This window comes from Argopecten irradians, chromosome 8 (genome assembly GCF_041381155.1).
Source record: "Argopecten irradians isolate NY chromosome 8, Ai_NY, whole genome shotgun sequence".
NCBI classification, from domain to species: domain Eukaryota; kingdom Metazoa; phylum Mollusca; class Bivalvia; order Pectinida; family Pectinidae; genus Argopecten; species Argopecten irradians.
Genome location: NC_091141.1, coordinates 32,780,908 through 32,802,076, shown reverse-complemented (window position 1 = coordinate 32,802,076; position 21,169 = coordinate 32,780,908). Strand labels below are relative to the sequence as shown.

The 21,169-nt window shown below is 34.1% G+C and overlaps 1 protein-coding gene across 1 annotated transcript in view; it reads right to left on the bottom strand.

The window, feature by feature from the left end:
- The window catches only part of LOC138330128 (DNA damage-regulated autophagy modulator protein 1-like), a 61,976-nt gene that overhangs the window by 8,907 nt on the left and 31,900 nt on the right, over nucleotides 1–21,169 (bottom strand). Inside the window, exons 3-6 of the mRNA XM_069277530.1 lie at nucleotides 15,456–15,509; nucleotides 11,226–11,293; nucleotides 9,239–9,399; nucleotides 1,435–1,621 (exon numbers count right to left, since the gene is read on the bottom strand). Coding sequence (XP_069133631.1) covers nucleotides 1,435–1,621; nucleotides 9,239–9,399; nucleotides 11,226–11,293; nucleotides 15,456–15,509 — 470 coding nt within the window. The remainder of the gene's footprint in view (nucleotides 1–1,434; nucleotides 1,622–9,238; nucleotides 9,400–11,225; nucleotides 11,294–15,455; nucleotides 15,510–21,169) is intronic.

The window sequence follows — 21,169 nt, the reverse complement described above, 5'->3', positions numbered from 1 at the left end:
TATATATATATATATATTGATAGAAACCACAGCCTCAGGCGGCAAATGAAAGTTGGTGATTTCGCAAATTACATTATCGACGTTTTTCAAAGGGGAAAATCTGTTCCAAATCAATGATAGAATAACAAAAATCAAACCAATTATCGTGGGTTATTGTCGTAACAGAAAGTATATTTCTGTGATGATGATGATGATGATAATAGACTTTATCCCAGCAGACTTTTCTATAATAACCTGTTGGTTGATATATGTCTGATGCCGTTCGTTGTTGTAAAAAGAATGTCTCGTTCGACAGATTAACCCTGTACCCAGTAAACGATAGAGCCATTAGTACTTAATGGGAAAATCAATTTAGTGGTTCCAGTGCATGGAAAAATTATTGCTCATAAAGTGGTTTTGAACTTGGAAGCTAACTTTACTTTATTAATCATCTGAACGCGGTTTGTTCAGAGTACATTCTGTTTTTTGTTTTTTTAATTATTATATATCTCATAACATGGAACTGTTAAATTCTTTACGTTATTAAAAGGATAAGAGATTTTTAGGAAGAGTTACTTCCCCCTGGCTATCGGCGAAACTAGCTATACAAATCTATAATTAGATCATGACAACATACGATCATTTTCCTTTTGATGTTCATACAACGTTTGATAAGACGCCTCGCAAGGACATATGACTTTATCGGCCACAAACTTAAATATCTTGAGGCATCTGACGGTCAACTCCAACGACATGCCGAGACTGCCATAATAGGAAACTCTATATTTTTTACAAAATATTCATGAAGGACTCGCCAATTTATAAATAAATTAAAACAATATGCTTTGTGCTTCGTATTAACAATCTTGGTTACTTTAAGACATGTCTGGTAAGAATGTGAAGAAAACCGTAGTACTTCTACCGACCGTCGGTCAGTACCAGGAAATGACCCGATGTGGGATTCGAACTCGGAACCCAAAGGTGAAGGGCTAGTGGTAATTTATTCGTCCAAAGGACTAGATATATATGGTAATGGCTCTTTTTGGCCCCTAAATCTACCAAATTTTAAAGTATTAAGAAATTAAGTTGCTGTGTTTGAAATATTGAATACGCGCCTGATAAAAACTTAATGATATTTTTTATTATGTTTTTGCTATATATCCATGGTAACTTTGCATAAATTATTCGAATTTGAAAATTTGGTCAATTTTGGCATATTTTTGTCACATTTTCATAATATATGTATTATAAAAATGGTTGCCATGACAACTTGAACTGCTATATTACCTAATAGCACTATTAAATATGTCAGGTATGTAGTTAATATTTGAAATGCAAGATTAACATCTTAAAATAACAGACTTTGAAAAATAGCGGATTTGGGGGCCACAAAAAACCCTTACCATACCTAGTCCTTTAAATTTAAAAGCAACACTGACTTTCGTAAAAGGATACACATAACGAAGAATATTGAGACAAAGAGACTGACTATAATTTGAAATATAAATGTCAGGAAAAATGCCTTGTCTCTCTCTTCCTTATACATCTTCCAAGTGATAATAGCGTGGAGCCAGCAACACGCGCCGCCCAACAGGAAAGTGAGAAACGCCCCGGAGTAGTGTGGAATAGGCATCGTATCTACCTGAAAACAAACAAAAGTTTAATGAATGAAGTGTTGAGATTCGAAAACAACCGGTACATTCGAGAAAGAGCGCAATAGTATGTTCTAGTCGTATTGGTAATAGAACGCGCCGTACCATCCAACGTTAAGATCAGTGAACCGCTGTGGTTAATCATATTCCATTCATGGTAAACCTTGTCGACCAGTGTTCGAACTTTAACGTTGACGAGAAAGGGTCAGGTTTCACTTGCCCCACCTCGCGGGTTTTCATCCCACTGACCATCCATACATTCAGGCCATCAAAAGCGATTTAAATGAGTTAGATACAAAATGAAACAAAAACGTTTATAGTTTTTATCAGCCAAAGCTAAATTGTTTTCTAAAGATTGACAAGTGGTTTTCAATCATCATGCAGATTTAATTTCGCCACAACGTAACTCAAATATCAGCATTGCATCATCTGTTTTATGGCTCTTTGACGATGCAAAGTTATCGGCGGTAAACAGATGTAATTACAACCTGATAAAAATGGGTCTAACATCAATAGCAGGACCTCAGAAACATTGTACTCCATAAATCGCTTATTTGTGTAAACATTCACGTGTCAAACTAAAATCTGGGGATAATACCAACGGGTTTTTTTCTTCAAAATACCATTAAATTGTAAAATGGAAGATCTTTGTTCGGGAAACATGATCAAAGAACAAACATTGATGAAAATGTAGTATTGCATTAGATGTATTGTTGTATGTCGTTATCATAGTAATTAATATGGGTGCGCTCATATGGTTAATTGCATCAGATAACTACAGTAATTTTTTGTGTTTTCTGTACGGTAAATATTATTCGTCTTAACTACTTAAAGTCATATGTGCCATAACTGGGGAAAATTTTGATTTTGTTTCGTTTCTTCAGTTATCTAAAACTATCTTAAAGCCATCGGGTTTGATGAATTTAGCCGTGAAAATCATTCATAGGCTTAGACAAAAATGTATGATGCTATATGAACATTAGTTATAGTGTAGAATGTTTACACAGTAAAAGTAAAATATGTAAAAATATTCTATGCTTATGGATGTTTAGATAATTAGCAACAGTAACGTAAAAAGGGGATTGTAGACCACAACTTGGCTTCATGGTCTGACCATATGTATTCATTTCACTGTACGGTAAACGTAAATACCATGATGTTTGGCATTACTTCATTCAGCAATTCATTTTGAGCTTTTTAAAAATGTTTGTAAAATTAAAACCTATGCAAATATGCAATGTAATATAATTCTCAAAATGTTAACTTTTGTTGGTGAATAACATATGAAAAGGTCGTCATGATTCTTCAGTATTATAATTATGAAACATATAACTTTGAAATGGATTACACCTATATCGCAGCATTGACTACATAGCATTTATTCGAACTCTCTGTTGAACTGAGAAAGTGTGAAATCAAGCGAAAACTTGATTGTAAATCTGATGCTGCTTTCTTTATATCTCTCGATAAAGCTTCGTGAATTTTGTTTACGCTACCTCGTGATCAAACGGCCAATGAATATGCATGTTATCTATGTGTTTATCATGCTGATCTGACATTTAAATGAAGGGATGAGAGACAATAGTAGATATGCGATTCGTATATCTCATTGCTTCTAATGCTCTCAATGATAAGCATAATAGAGTAATAGAACTTCAGTAGTACTGCAATGTTTATCACTCAATCTCCACAGATACCTATCTAAAGACAGCGAATAATCCCTGTCATATAACAGAAAGGACAAAGGGTTAAACACAGCGTTTATTTCCAATAAAATATCTGCCAATTACATATTACTTCCATGTACCATTAAAGTATCATTAAGATAAATACCCTTGGTCAGTACATCAATTTATGACAGATCAACATTATTTTGTAATCATTCATGAATATCATCGGACTTAGCTATTTAAGGATGATGATGGACGTTTAAATAAGATACATAAGCGTAAATAGTAACATCCTCAATACTCCAGGGGTTATTTTTACTGTCGTTTTGTCCATCCCTGGCCCTGAGTTCTCGAAACAAAATGTAGACTTAAGTATATTTCTCCTGATGTAACTTATATAAAAAAAAGTTTGCCTAAGGTCATTTTTGGACTGTGAAGTTTGTTTCAAAAAGTCGGAGCAGGGACACTATCTCACAGTCAAACTGAAGGTAGTGTTCAGGAGAAAAAAAAAACAAAAGTAAAACAATCACAGGCCTGCAGCGACACCCTTTGAATATCATTGGGAGAGCGCCAGCCAACTTCAAAGCCAAACATACCATTATTTGATTTTTTATGTACATCAAAGAGTCAAATTTACTCTCCATCCGTTGTCGCAGACAAAGCCTTCAGATTTGCTATGACATATTTCAGGGGTGGATTTTATGACAGTGATAGTAACATCTGGATTGTTGAAGACGATGTGGTTAAGAACACAAGAACGACACGTTATAACAGTGAAGAATATTTGGATTACTATTGGTTAACGTTCACAGACACGCAATCGACATTTCTTTCTTATAATTTGTACTGCTGTATGATTGGATAGGCTATTTATGACCAAATAACAGCTAAGCACACAAGGTGTACACGGTAATAACAATAAATAAGAAATGTTCACTTACGTAGCTATTGCATTGATGAGCAGAAAATATTTTTCAAACTTGAAGCTCACATATGAAGCTATCAAGAATTAATTATGTATACAGTGGAACTTGCTTTATACCAACTCGGATAATACGACAACATTGCTTTATACGAAGTGCTTTGCCGATCTTCGCCGAATTCACTTTTTACCTTGGTTTAAAAACCTTCTCGGAATATTTTAACCTTGAAAACTCGAACAACTCTGATAATACGAAATATTTGTTTGGTCCTAATGCCAAACAAAAGTTCCACATAAAATGCTGGTTTAACTAAAAAAGCTCAAATTATTTACATTCGCCAAAAAATAGCAAAACTGACAAGTAATATTACCGTTTATATAATACTTTTAAGAAATTGACAAATACACATTTCTCCTCGCAAATATAGCATCAAAAAGAGACTTGCAAAAAGAAATGTGTCCCCATAGTATATACTACACCCTATAAGGGACTGGCACCACTCAGATGATGAATGTTGGAAGGTCCATAGCTGTTTGACGCTAACTTGTCGTTTAATTTAGTTCCTCGTCCTTTTTATTAAGGCCATTTTACGCGGTGTCAACATAATGGCCGCTTAATCACCCACTTAATAGGCGTCTTACTAAAAATGGCATCATTTGTCATGTTGACTGCAAAACGACGCTTCTCTCGCCTGAAAAGCAATTTATCCCCATTGGTCAGTCATGGGGGAGTGAGCTCATTACTAGAACCGATATACTTTCCAATATAAACTCACTCCCTTAACTACTATTCCTCTCAATGTCATTAAGGCAGCTTTGATCACGTTATTCACAGGTTTTGTTTCGCTATATGTGTCACTTTATGTGTGAAAATGGTTTAACAAGACCAATTTGTTTTCTGTTATGTGTAACTTGAGAATACGATGGTACTTAATAAGCTCTTTGCTGTTGATTCCTACCGACGGGATTTTAAGACACGATTCTTTTAAAGTAAAAATTAAAAAGAACTCCAGAGGAACTGAAAAAATAATTTAATGTACAGTAAAAAGGTTGTCTACATTCCATCTTTGAAAATTACAGAGTTGCCTCCCTTGATGGTATGTATTCATTGTGACGTCAATATTTTGTGAGCGAAATTCACTTCGTTGTCTCTGAAAAGTATGACGTAACGCTCGCAAGCACATGACATCACACTCAAGACCTACCCACATGAAAACAAACTTGGTAGTCCTTCATCCTAGTAAGCTACATACCCAATATCAGTTCGGAATATCTAATATGAATCATGAACGGCATGGGAAGAGCAAAGCTCTATTTGTTTATTTATTTTGTATTTCATGTAGGAGACATAATTTAGAAATAAAAGGACGTACTTTAAACTATAAAATTATATGATGTAATAATTGTCTAGCATTAACTCAAAGAAATGAACTCAAAGATTCGGATTTCTCTGTGTCCATGCAAGATCATATGATTTCGCGCCATTTGTTGACGTGATGTGACGTCATGATTACTTGTGCTCATCTTCGCTCGGTGGATATTTTAACCCCTTTCAATAGCTTTTAATTTTCAAAGTGTTATTATTATTACTATTTTAAAAATGATAAATAATGTTTCATTACTCCTGTTATGCATTTGCATTAGTTAAATATGTATTTACCTGAGAGAGCAGTACCGGAGCAACGCAGGTTAAACCTGAAGTACGAAAACATTTTGGCCATCCATGCATGCAGGTCATTGATCTGAATATGTACTTTTGCTTACGTACTTTTGCTTACGTACTTTTCGCTCTTATCCTTTATTGACAAGAATTCATTTCGAGATTTTACTCTATTTGACCATGTGACCTTGAATGAAGTTTAAGGTCATTCATTTGAACCGACTCGGTAGCCCCCTATCCCAGCATGCTATATGCCAAATGTCAGTACCCTAGGCAATTTGGTTAATGAGAAGTAGTCGGATGGCAGACGACCGACGACTGACGGAACATGATGACCTCAGGTCAGAAGACTTAAAATTATATAGCACTGTGATTTTTATTTCGTAATACATGCAGATTCGTTTTAACCGAGTTCGTTATATTCAAGACTATTTCTGTTTTATGACGAACCCATGTACAATAAAACACGATTATAACGAACCTGGTGTACCCACGAAACCACTTAGTTTTAAGTATAGGTCATTATAGACACATTCCATATGTTTTATAGGAACGGTGAATGAAAAGTACTGCGTTACAATCATGGATTCTTTATAAGCATAGTTCTTTAATCAAACATTATAGACATCATACAGGAACACTGGCGGCGAATGAAAGGCAATACGTTATAACCATGAACTCGTTATAAGTGTTTCCGCTATAAACATGTTTTATCGAGTTGAAATATTTCATTCGAATACAAATACGTTCTAATATGATAAGTGTTTATTTTGATATGTTAATTTGCACAACCCAATTGCATTAAGAATTTCATTATTTCACTGTTGTAGTGCGCTAAAGTTATGAAAATATGAAATCCTATTGTTGACACTGACGTAATTCTCGAAAGAGAAATTAACCTATTTTCGGATAATGATTCCTCCACCTTAATGGATTTTTTATACCAAATTATCGATCATTGATATAATCAATATCAGGTGTCTGCCCGAAGGTTCATCAACCTGACATCAACCCTACCCGTGTAAGGACATTAACCAAAGACGAGACATTAGAAAAAAGAAAATAGGTGGAAGTGGATATTTAGTTCCAATGCGTTACTATAGCAACACAGACATTTCTTGATACAAGAAACAACATTTAACGATATACCAGTATATAACGGATAAAGACAATCAATATAGACAGATATCCGATATTAAAATAAGGATATTTCTTATATTATGTCAATATAATGATTGACTAAATATATCAATATTCATTTTTTGTTTTCTCCGAGACTAGCTATTTCTCAGTTAATGAAAAATAATTCTATTTTTTGACGACTCTCAATCACGCATTCTTAACATCGATATCTGAATTGGACCTATCCTATTTTTTAATCGACCATATTTAATTTCTATCTCCAAAGAGTTTTTTTTCCACGCAGGCGGGTAATTATTTTTAATTTGACCACAACGATTCTCCTCTTACTGTAAAATTATGTCTCTCATGTCGAATGATACTTTTTAAAATATTTGCATGGAGATTCAGAATGTGAACAGATAGGGATTCATATGACTGTATCCTCTGGTTTTCTCTGATAACAAATATATTTCATAATTAAAGGACGATCATGTTATCATTGCCTGAGTGAACATAGTTGTAAGAAACAAATTAACTGACATCCTTTTATCATTTGATATCATTTGTTGTCTTGGAAACGCCATAAGTCTTCCTATAATTTTAGTGACATTCTACATGAGTATATAGAGAAGAGTTATATTAATATCGATCCCAGGATGCCGTGTTTATCCGGTAGAGATATTATTTTTATAGAATATCCGTCATAACGTTTTATCTTGTAGCCTTTAAGTGTGTTCAAGCGTGTTGCATTCATGGACATTGTCGGTGAGATATAATTGCAATACTTGTATGCGCATGCGCGGTATATTTAACGGTGTTTACGTGTTCATGGGATTTTATTTTTTTAATTTTTTTTTTTTTGGGGGGGGAGGGGGGTCATTTCAATTTAATTTTGACAAGAAAGGCGTTTAGTTTCAATGCCTTCAATGTTTAACACTATCTAGCTATACATTTCTATTCAAATTTCACGTCCCTTTGAAAGCTTTGATGTGAAATGGTTAAAGATGCTCCACCGCCGACAGAGTTCATCATTTGAACAGTAATTTGTATTTAATCTTGTATATATATGTCTTATTTAAACAAAAAGTACTTATGAAATGATTAATTTTGTTTTTGGTGCATGCGCAATCAGTAGTTCATTCTATATAGGACATAGTGCAACTGATTTTTTTCAGGATGCAATTAATTATTTCCGATGTTTTTATCTTGAAATAAAATTAAAAGCTCAATGGTGGTAATGATGTAAAGAAAGTAACTTTGGTAACTGAAGGAAAATACTACATTGTCTACTCCTGTTTTTGATAAAGAAAAATACCATTTGTCAGCGGTGGAGCATCTTTGAGAAGCAATAGTCAGTAATGCACCCAGATCGAGTCTAACGAACATCCTTGACTTAATGCAATTCATTTACGCAAAAACTCTACTAGAAATCCACTAAATAAGTTCAGAAAGGTTTCTTCATTAAAAATTGTTTTCGTGAATTAAAATAATACCTTATATGGGAACATTTTAGAAAATTAATTTTCATGAAACTGGGCCTTGACTTATATCCGGTGGTTGAGGCTATAAGATATTTTCACTTCTCAAATAAGTTAATTAGGCTTTCTAAATGAAAAACAAGTATTGGTATTTTCTGAATTTTGTAAAGGTCAACAGCAGCGATCTATGTAGGACAGGTGGAACATAAAACAGGAAAATTACCCTAATTCGCCTCTGCACAATGTCTTGCGAGTCCGACGTGACAGACAATATCGCACTAACTGGATGTAACGTGAACAAAGGTCCTGACATTATCTACCTCTGGACCAAGTGTGATTCTTGTCTACCTCTCATAGATCAAACTTCTTGTCAAAGACTAAACTTGATTACGGACAACAGCAGAAACATGGGGTCGCGCAAAGTCAGGAAATATATATGTTGGAAGCTATGTACAATGTACATTATTTTGAAATAACGGAAATTGCCACGTTGTCGCCTTGCATTGAGTTTAAAGAACCTTCAAATAGACGCTCTGGGCTTAATTTGCCCAACAAAGTCAAAACTTGTTGACTCGAAGTCGATGGGATGGGACAACACTCAGAGTTACCGAGGTTTGTAGATAAGTTTACTCGGCTATGCAATAGAACGTCGGTATCATCGACGAACTACTTCGAAATAAACAAGGACTTCGAGTTATAAGAGTTCAATAAAGAAGTTTGATTATTATTCCAAAAGATTACTATTGGTGAATTACCTGGAAGCTGGCTACTATAAGGAGTCCAAAGGCAGCTGCTAGACTGAGATACAAAGCTGACTTATTCATTGTGCATAGCCTGGTCTTCTCACGTGGTGTTAACGACATTCTCTCGTACATGAGCTCAACATACTTAAAACGCATCTCTGCATTCATCGCCACTGAAATAAACAATAAAAGAATACCAAACCTTTATTGTGACAAATCAGATTTAATTTCGACATATGTAACACGGGGGTTTCGAGATACCAAAACATTGTGGATAAAGTACAATTTGTTGATTAGTCCCGATATCCCGGTGATTCCGACGTCAAAAAAAACGTCAAATATGACGTCACAATTATGTCGTACTTACCCAACGATGTTTTTCGGTATCTCGAAATCGACGCATTGTTGTATATAGCCTTATCCACCACAGGTGACATTGATATTTTTACACTACCGGTACACATTTGGACCTAAATATTATTGACCGTTTATTGATGGATGACAAATCCGAGGCAGATAGTCCAAGTGGTAACTAACATTGTCAATGAATGCACCCTTGATAAAATGTTGTATATATGTTGATTGCTTACTAAATGTATATGAAGTACATTTCTATATATTTTTTATATAATTCCTCATTATAATTTTTGTCTTCATGTCTGCTATTACAAACAATATATAATAATGTCATCTGCGTTAATGCAAATTTGATGCAGTTAGATACCACATGAATGAGTAGCAAATCTTTAAACAAAACACTGTATACCAACAGATAACCTCACATAAACCACATTGGTCCTGTCAATTAGGTCTCAATCGGTCTGTTTACAACTTTTCTGGCATTCATGGCTATATATAAAAAGAACACATTACAAATCAATTGGGAATGTATTCATATGGATCTCGTATCTTATATATCGCCCTGGCTAATGCGGCCCGCTTGGTTTCACGCCTAGCCGCCGTGGTATAGGATGATTTACAAGAGTAGCGATGTCCGGTTGGGCAAAGCCTCCCTAGACACTGACCAAGGGAAATTGATACCGAGATTAGCCTGAAGTGATTAGAGATTACCGGATGTCCAGTCCTGGTCTGACCAATCAGTATCATACCGCGGTATCACAGACAATATACCACGTACACGAAATAAAATGAGGCTGCGTTTTGTATACGTAATTTGTCACCCTAATCATTAATTTTCCCCCAAAAATCGAGGTTTTTTTTTTTTTTTTTTTCTTTTTTGAATAGTGATATCCGAAAATGCAAATATCGCCGTTTTTGTGTCAAAATCGTTTAAAAACATTCTGTAAATACATTTTATGAAATAAAAAATGATTTACAACAGAATTGGACTTTTTTTGTATAGGACAAATACCATGCGCTAAACCCATATAATTTTAAGCAATTTTCAGTTGTTTAATGAAGAAATATTTACTAAGCCTTGCCTTTTTTAATTTACGCAATTTACGCCAATATAAGCACGGCTATATCTTGTCCATTTAGCAAGTTCAATCAACTTTTTAATTGATGATGGTGCAGAAGCTATATGAGTTTAGCACTTTAACCCTAACATTAACAAATTTTGTCGAAAACAATTATCTAAATTCAGCACACATTTTCATGTCTCTATAACGCTTCTTCGCGGAGAGAATTATGTTTGTGACTTGCCAATTTACTAAAGGAATAGTAAAAAGCCATAAAAGTCAATTTTCTTGGCATTCATGCCTATTTACTGGTATAAATTGTCCACAAATACCACAAACTCAATAATACCTTAAAAACAACGATAGCAACATAACTGTTTACCAAGGGTGTCATCAATGAGTTTTTGAAAGAATAAAAAGGTCTAGTTTTACAAACATTTCTTAACTTATAAGCACTGCAGAATGGTACAGACAATAATCAAATTGTTGTTAACTATCATTTTTTTCACCATTATGACATGTTTCATTTACATAATGTTATTTTTTCATACACACAATTGTATATATATAGTACTTACTGGATAAGGCACCTATGGATATAAATAAGGTAAAGATTCCCCTCTCGGGTACCTGCGTCCCAGTCTTACTGCAATGAACAATGATTTCGTTTAAAGATGACGTTGTTTTGGAGTGTTGTCAATAGATGCATAGCTTATAGAACTCGGTTTATCATTTCTAAAGATACCAAACTAGTTTTGCCATCATATACAATTACCACCATCGTCGTCGTCATCCTCCTCCTCCTCCTCTCATCATCATTATTGTTATTATCATCAACATCATTATCGCAAAAATCATCATCATCTCACCATCATCATCATCATCATCATCATCTCATATCATCTCCTCATCATCATCATCATCATCATCATCTCATCATCATCATCATCATCATCATCATCATCATCATCATCATCAATACCACCATCATCATCATCATCATTATCATCACACATCATCACCATCATCATCATCATCATCTTCATCATCACCATCATCATCATTGCATCATTATCATCATTATCATCATCATCATCATCATCATCATCATCAATATCTACGCCAATACACCTATTTAAAATGTGTCTCGGTACTAAACAATGTGTGTAAATATCACAACAATAACCAAGTATCTACGCCTTGATTTTGATTTCTCGTCAAACCATTCAATTTTCATTTCAACAAACTTTATTGCAAATAATATGCAAATGCATTTGGAACAGGCAAAGCCTATATTAGCCATCTCCAAACAAATCCGGTATAGTACAATTATCAACAAAATATTTTAACATTTAACATTACATTATGAATGAATATTATTATAAGGGTGTCTCCCCAACCTATCATAGTAGAAAAATCTAAAAAAATCTTTTAGTTTCAGATATATATATTCTGATATGCATTGCAATAATATGTATTTTTTTCTTCATTACAATTGTCACAGCCATGCAGTAGAGTTTTTGTGTTAAAATGCGAGTGGGGAATATTAGAGTTATGCATTTTGGTTCTGAGTGATGATCTTCGTTCATTAAATAAAGGACATATGAAAAGATAGTGTTCGGCTGTCAAACCATTCAATATTTCGGATAATTCTGTAAATATGCAAGAATATATTATTCAGAGCTCCGCAAGAGAAGAACACCTCTACTTCGACTCAAGAATATTATAAAAGGATATCAAATATTTAAACCATATTTTTTTATCACATACATGTATAATAACAACCGGACGGTTTTTTTTTTTTTTTTTTTTTGTTGTCGTTTATTTGTGTATTTGTGTTTGTTTGATTGTTTGTTCTTTTTTGGCAATTTCAAACAAATATCATTACTCCTACTGCTGATGAATATCACAAATCATAAAGAGAGTGATTTTCACAGGTTTGTCATAATTGTTATTTATTCGGAAGAAACGTGTTTTGAAATAAAATCATCAACCAAATATGCGATTTTTGTTTCGGTAATTGAACGTTGATTTTTCATCCTGTCATCTTTTTCAATTTTCTCGTCCCGGAGTCATTAAAATCTCGTATATATTCTTGAGAATCGATACATGGCTTCGTTTTTTGTGAGTTTTACATTTCACATCGTCAATGCGCTTGTGAGAGTGATATTGATTATATATGTATGTAAGGGTAGCACGATAGCAGACCATAATGCCTTGAGGATTTCTCCTTCCAATATGTACGCAAAAGACTACTATGCGGTTCGTGTTTAGGGTCGAAACAGATTGGTGGAAATTATAGATTAGCTCCCTATGAATTGGCATCATAAAGGTTGCCAAGCTTCAATCTTTCTCTTGTTTTTGTGAAAATAAATTAAAGTTCACCATATATGGGCACTTATATGGTATCAAAGGGAATAAGAAACCTAATACTTATTTACATTCGCAATTAAACTGATTTTTTTGTGAATATCTTTATACAATCACCAAATTTCTATCTAGCTTCGTGTGTTCGTCAGGTTTGTTTCTCAAGTCACAACACAATCTCGCATAAACAGTTGCATAAACATTTTTTGTTAGATTTGTTTAACGTCCTACCAACAGCATATAACATGTAAGAACTGATAGGTTTCAGGTGGATGGAAACTAGAGTTTCCAGTTAAAATCCACCGCCCTCCTCAGTACCTGCAAGGTATGAACAGCAGTTTATACGATAAACATATTAAAACTGACACCGGAAGCAGAAAAACGTTCGTGTTGAGATAAAAGACCTTCAAATAAAATAAAAATATTGGTTAAATGTTATGAATTATTCCGGCTGTTAACCAAAACGTTTGTAGTGAATGTCTTCTTTTCTGGATGTCGAAGAGACAGAAGCTATTTTAGCTATATCACATAGTACACAAGACACTGTCATTCTTTTAATATGCATTAATCTAATAGACGTCCGGTAACCCGTTACAACAAGTGCATGTTATCTAGTTATAGAATACAGGTCGGAGAGGCCCCGAGACAAAGTTAAAAATACATCAGCTAGAATAATTGATAGATTACATCCTTATAAAGCAACACTGTGTCCTAAAACTCGCAGAGATGCTTCATTAAAAATTGAACTAAATCGATTTCTAGTTATACAATAGGCTCATTTTGTGAACAGAACATCTTAAGTACTTCATACCAATTGTCCATAATAACATTGTAACCGATATAAATTTCTGTCATCTTTGTTTTGTATTTCATCTTTTATATTACTGAATGATGCTTGACTTCATCTTTTCACCAGTGGATTCCTTACAAATATAAAACCTTCAAAAGAGGAAATATATTCGTGAATTTGTCTTAAGCAGCGTCAAATTCATATCGGTTTTTTATCTGTATACTGTAAAAGTGCAATTTGTTCGTGACATGGATATTTTCGCATATTTACTATATTTAAATCTATAATCAAATGCGCTGTTAATCCACTCGCTTATATATGAACAATCGTTGGCAATTTAAATTAAAATTAATAATATCTTTTAAGTAATACATTGCAGTGATTGGCACATCGGAAACAGTTTGAAAGGCGAAAATAAATTCACGCATAAACATCCATGTTCACAGTATGTTGATACGTAAAGGACGTTTATTGTGGTCAATTTTATCAAAGCTCGTTTTGTATAGCTGTGTCGTGAGGAAAACAATTATGTTGGAGGTTGTGCATGGCGGGGCCGCTCTTATGTCTTTGAAAAGTAGCATTATAACGTGCCAAGAGCCATTATTTGGTAGCCATGGGGACTCTTAACGCACATCATAATGTCAAGTGTGATATTCCGTTATCCATAAATGACCATATAAGGCCTTAACGTAACAAAAAACATTACGTGTAAGAATTGGCAATGCTTGTTCATATGGAACGGCTTCTAAGATATTATTTCTTCTTTCAAATTTTCGGTTACCTAATGAGGAAACAATACAAAACTTATTACTTCTGCCGTCGTCGTAAATATTATCATTATTGAAAACGAGAATTTGCAAAGACACAAAAAATAGCATAAAATCATGATGGTTATCCCCTTAAATACCTAACAATTCACCGACAGCAGCAATATGATCTATACATTGGAATTTGATATCAAGGAACACTATATCATGGTCATTTACATAAAAGAAATCAATTTTCGTAATCTACTACTATTACGGCATTTACATTTCGAAACACGCTCGCGAAGATTAGCATTTAACAATAAGTTGAAAATTCTTGTCAATATAAACGTTGTTGATATCCATTCCAGATGATAAACTTTCGCGAAATTATTTAGACCGCGAAATCCGCAAAAGTTTATCGTCCGCGAAAGAGATATGTTTGCAGTACATCGATTCCTATCGACATAAAAACGTGATGAAAATCAATGAAAAATATTAAGTGCAATGTAAAGTTGATTCTTAGGGTACCTCCACTTAAAGTATACATCAATGAGACGCCGCACTACAGTGTCAATTGATGCCCTCGTTTACCCGTTGCTATAAACAATCCATAAAGAAGACTACATGTATACTCACTGTCAAAACCATTACTCAATATGCCCTTTGCCATTATTTCAGATTCAAAATTTATTTCGAATTATACAGGACAGTAGTGAAATTTGTTTCGATTTATCCGAATATTTGTGAAAAATTTACTTTACGGTGAACAGTTCAGTCGGGACCACCACAATATTTACGAAGATATTCGAGTAATATGTGTCCGAGTTACAGATGTTCGTCTTAAAGATTGCATTGTGGTTAGACATCTATGATCGAGAAAAAGAAAAAAATCGATAACATACCTGATGTATGGAAACACAGCATAGGTGTGGTTCTGAGCTACAGCCAACCCGTACCTGAAACATTCAAACAACAATACTGTAAATATATATAAGCTAGTTATTTTATCATATCCAAACTTGACAATTTGAATCACTTTCAATGGCCCCGATAGGGTCTTCGTGTGGGAAGAAATAAGAGTTCCCATATAAAAACCAACGTGATCTAGCAGGTGACCTCTGACCTTTTCACGTTCCTGCCAGGACTTGAACCCCGGCTTGCTATGGGAAAGTCAAGTAATTTAATCACTACACCATCATAGTACATAGGCCACAGGCCAAATACATACCATAGTGTATCATCATAAACGGAGTATGACGACTGATTTGCCCATGTTAGTATAACGTGACAAGGTGGCGTGTGCCGTTTTGTGACTTGTGTCAAAAAGACCTTTAGCTCAATCATCCTACATTACATGATCAACTATTGAACGCTTTCAATGTTCTGAACAAACACATACTTGCATGTTGACTTAACAAAAGTAAACTGGTATAAACCATTTTCAGTTCTACCTGTACATTAACTGCGATGCTGAGTAAGATACTTCATAGTTGTTAAATTTCGCAGTTGTAGACTTTCGCGATTTTCACTTTTGAAACTTTTCCGCGGGGCTTTTTATTCACGAATCATGCTTATAACCTTTGAAATCGTCATTCACACGCGATCAATCGCGAGTTAATTGAATTTCGTGGAATTTGATGAATCCGCGAATTAAACAAATCCGTGAACATTAGTAACTGTTCAGCACATTCTTATAAAATCAACTTCATCAGCTGTGCAAAATACGTGAGTGATTTATTAATAATATTTTTTCAAATGTCATTTATTACATAATTCAACCGAACGTAAAAGTGGATATTCACAGAAAATAAAAAATACGATCAACAATCAGTACCTTTAAATTTCCACCGCTGTACATTTGTGTAAAAATAAAGTTTAGCTTGCTATTGAAAAAAGAATACGTTATGTTAACACACGATATAGCGCAGACTTAGAATAGAGTGAAGTATCAAAGTTAATTAGCATGCGTTTAATCGCGTACAGAGAAAACTTAATAATTCATTTAATTTGGAAAGAAATGTTCCTTTAATTAATCTTGTGTATTTTAATTGCCTGTTCAGTGAGTCGTTTATTGCTGTACTGTTATGGCAATGATTGAATAATTCATTGGTAAACAGTCAAGCAAAGGATCCCTTCGGGCTCGAAAACAAAAACAAATCATATCTTGGTTAGATATCAGTAATATTACCATAGCAGTGGAGCAAGATGAAGGTGGAAACACTTTTAAAGCAATTTCTATTTCCAGTGTAAAATCGTTCATGCAACGGTGAGACTAATGGAGGTGTATCTTTTTACTAATCGATATGAATTTTCAAAAGAGGGGAGTCTTTGATGTTCATGATAACAAATTAACCGTGACATTAATTGACTACCAAACCATCCCAATTATCTGTTTTATTGCATAAATGATTAGTAAAGCCAATTCATATATATTATACACAACAGCAATGCCAGGTTCAGGATGTTCTGTGTTTTTAACAAAACGCTTTTAGAACGTGGAAACGTTGTAATGGGAACAAGTAAAAACATATGATTAACCCTTCATAGACATGGTGAAAACACAACAATGCATAAAAAATATTTTACGTTAATGTAGCTGTTTATGCTGGTTTAAGACTAATATTCCATTTTAGTTAACTTGAAGTTTGTATTGAAAAACTATAGGAGTTTTATCATTTTGAAAGTCAGTTGAGCATACATTATTTGATAAGTTATTTATTTATGTTTTGCTCTTAGGCAAAAGAGGAATCAAATAAACGTAAATAAACGTTATATTTCGGACAAGTCGGACAACATCGATGTAACGCATGTATATGTATTAAAAATGTTTGCAAACCTAAAATCGTCTCCAAAGACCGGTTATATTCATCACGTTAAAGTAAATTTAAAAGACATTTAACAAATTTGTCGGAACGGATCAGTATTACAAAATATCGAACCTCTAATATAGCATATCTTATTGAACTGAACGATGGTTCGGTATGATAAATGATATTTTTAAATGTGAAATACGGAAATTACAGACATAAGGATTACTTGAAATTTGCTTAAAATTGTAATAGAGGTTCAATTTTCTTCAAAGCAGAACATCTATTGAAAATTTTGCAATATTCAAGTTATGAATAATTTAGCGCATTTTAAAAGAAAGATCATGTTATTGCTCTAAATTGAATATTTTAAGACAATTGTAGCGTTGTATATTCGGTAATGCCTTCTGCATTGTATATATAGAATCTTGCATGAGTGACTATCCAATATGATACGAGTTAAAAAAAAACCGATATGCCACAAGCATTGAGGCGAGTGGCATATTATTTAATGAGTTTAAGAAATTTTCATGTTATGTGGAAACGAATGTGAGGATATATTTATCACGTAACTATCTATCATATAGTTGAAACCTGTCAATATAGACCGCCAAAGGGACAGAGGTCTTTATAGCCAGGTGATCGTTATACACAGGTTGAATGGTCATGAAATAGGTTATTTCGGAATTGGTTTTATCAGGCGGCTATTTTTCATACAGAGGTGGTCGCTACACGTTTGCCACACGTCCCCAATGGAGATACATTTGACGTATGCAACAGTCTATTTATGGTACAAACAAAACAACGTTGACGTCATTGTAAACTGTTATGTGGCTTGAAATAGGTGTCGTCGCGAAGCCATTGATGTAATTTCAATACTGTGTAATGAATGACGACTGTGTTTCAGGTTACGTTACGTGATGGATGTCTCAGTTTAAATCATCCAAATTTGATGTCGCTGAAACGTATCACTGGAAAGCCTCATTCAGGAAAGGAAATGTATCTTTAGTTCACACCTAATTAACTAAATCAGAAATAGTGGATTTGTCTCATAGTAATCGATATTGATTTTCAGCAGTTTTTACACGACTGAACTATTCACAGATCAAAACAGTAATTGGATAAACATTACATTTGCATTTTCTTTGTATAGTATTACTTTAAAATCAAAGCTACTAATTGTTCTACTCGTGTCTGTCTACTTTTCGGTTTCTACTGTAAACTACTAAATTTTTGCGACAGTCAAAATTTCGCGAATTTTCTCATCGCTTTTCCTAATATTTCGTGAAACTTTGATTTTTTATTATTAATTAACGTCTTATCTTATTAACAGTCAGGGTCATGTTAGGACGGCCTCCCATATACGCGGTGTGTTGCGTGTACACTGTATGAAATGCTTCGTAGTACGTGTTTAAGGAGACTGTGATATATTATTGTGTTTATACTTCTAACTGTTGCCCCTTTATAGTGCTATATCACTGAAGCATGCAACCGAAGATACCGAGAAAAAAAAAAAAAAAAAAAAAAAACACACACACACACCATACGGTCAGATTATACAAAATTAGCGTAAATTGTAATTTAACAAGTGTAAATAAACTTCTCAGTCCTTGATGGCGAACATTTGCGAATATGCTGAAATTACTGAAGACACGAATTATGAAAAACGCGAAAATAACGTAGGTTACAGTATCCGTCCGTTCCATTTGCGGATTTGTACCAGTTGTATCGATACGAATCTGCGGTATCTCATATGGAACGCGCCGTACCAGGATAACTGTATCCGTACAAGTGGTTCGTTTTCAGAAGTCTACCACTTAGACCCAAGGTGGCGGACTTGATATTTTTCATTTGTCAACGGAATGTTTTCTTTGATGAAAAAAGACGGATAGTATTTATATCCGATGAAATTATGTTGATTATTTATTTTAAAGTATGCCAAAACTATTTAGGTATTACAAGTATATCCATTCTAATTGTAACACCGAAAATGCATGGCCTTTATATTAGAAGCGTGTCTTTCATATGGGTGCCGCCTATATGGAAAAATCCAAACGCGTGCCGAATCAATTTAGTACAACTGGTACGAATCCGCAAATGGAACGCACGGTATAATTGTATAATGGAGGCTTCTACGTCACAGAAAAAACTTGAATGTTGTCAACTGTAGCTAAATGTGAAACAACAGTCAAAATGGAATGTCAGAATGGTGCTACACCGTCGAACGGAATTTTAAGCTATTGAAAATAAGTGCAGATGGATTAGTTTGTTTTCTAAATAACAAAAGTTACTTCTTATTTTGCTTTAGAATAAAAATATCTTAAACAATTAATTGCGTCTTGAAAAATAAACCCTGGCATTATGCCATATTTGGAAGTAGGTAATGATTGCGCACTAAACAGCGAAAGTAAAACATGTGATTTAATACGTATCGTTGTGTTAATGAAACATGTGTATCCACACTTTAATTCATTTTTTTACCTTGAACATTAGACAGCAAAATTGTCCAAATGATAAATATTATTTATGCGCTATCGGCGGTTGACCATCTTTAGCAAAAAAAGTCTTTGAAATTGCTTTAGAACAAAAGACGTCATCAGTATTTTAACGTTTATTATTTATTTATTCTTTAATCGCAATTAAATTCCTTATATATTAAAATATGAATAGGTTATTAGTTCCACTATGTCTCATCCATTCTTATAAACAAGCAAAGAGTTTCAGGCACAAATGGCATTTACGACCCTGTAGAACATTAAACGAACGTTTAAATGTCAAACTCTGTAACCTTTGTAAATGTCGAATACCAAGCAGGATATCAAGCGTTTTGCATCACATTTGGGCAATCATTCAATGTTTAGCGCAGACTTTCACTGTCTAGACATCAATGTGATATGCTTACAGTGATTCCGACTGTTTCAGTGCAATAATATTCCTTAAAACCGCGACGGAGTCTTTCTGGACGATGCAACCTGAATAATTCAAACTAACTATGCTTTTTCTGTAGTGATTCCAACTTGGTTTGGCACAATAATATTTAATAAAAACACGACCAGAATCAATCTGAACTATTGAAACTAGCTTTGCTGTTTAGATGTACAGAGCAAAGTGATTCCGGATGTTTGGTAGAATAATTTTTCAAATTAAAAAAAACGACTAGGATTTCCCTGAACTATTGAAACTAGTTATGCTGTTTAGATGTACAGCGCCAAGTGATTCCGGATGTTTGGTAGAATAATTTTTCAAATTAAAAACACGACTAGGATTTCCCTGAACTATTGAAACTAGTTATGCTGTTTAGATGTACAGCGCCAAGTGATTACGGATGTTTGTTACAATGATATTTCATAAAACTAAACCTGGTCTGACTGGACGATTCGAACTTGATGTGTTGTTTTTGTTTACAACGCGGAATTATTCCGAATGTTTGGTACAATAACATTTCATAAAAGACATGGCTAAGTCTCTCTGGAAGATTCAAACTAACTATGCATGATGACTTGTCTACAGGGCTTAGACGTTTCGGTTAATACATGGCTAGGTCTCTCTAGAAGATTCAAACTAACTCTCGTATACACGATGTATTGTTAACAGTGCGTAGTGGTTCTAGTTGGTTATGGTACAACATATTTCATAAAAATACATGGTTAGGTCTCTCTTCACTATTCAAACTAACCATACTCTCTCGCAGCGTGGAACCAGCTGTTTCAGTCCACTACTATTCCAAACGAACACTTCCTGGTCTCCCTGAGCGACTCAAACTAACCATTCTGTCTCTATTAACACTGCGATTCCATTTGTTTCAGTAC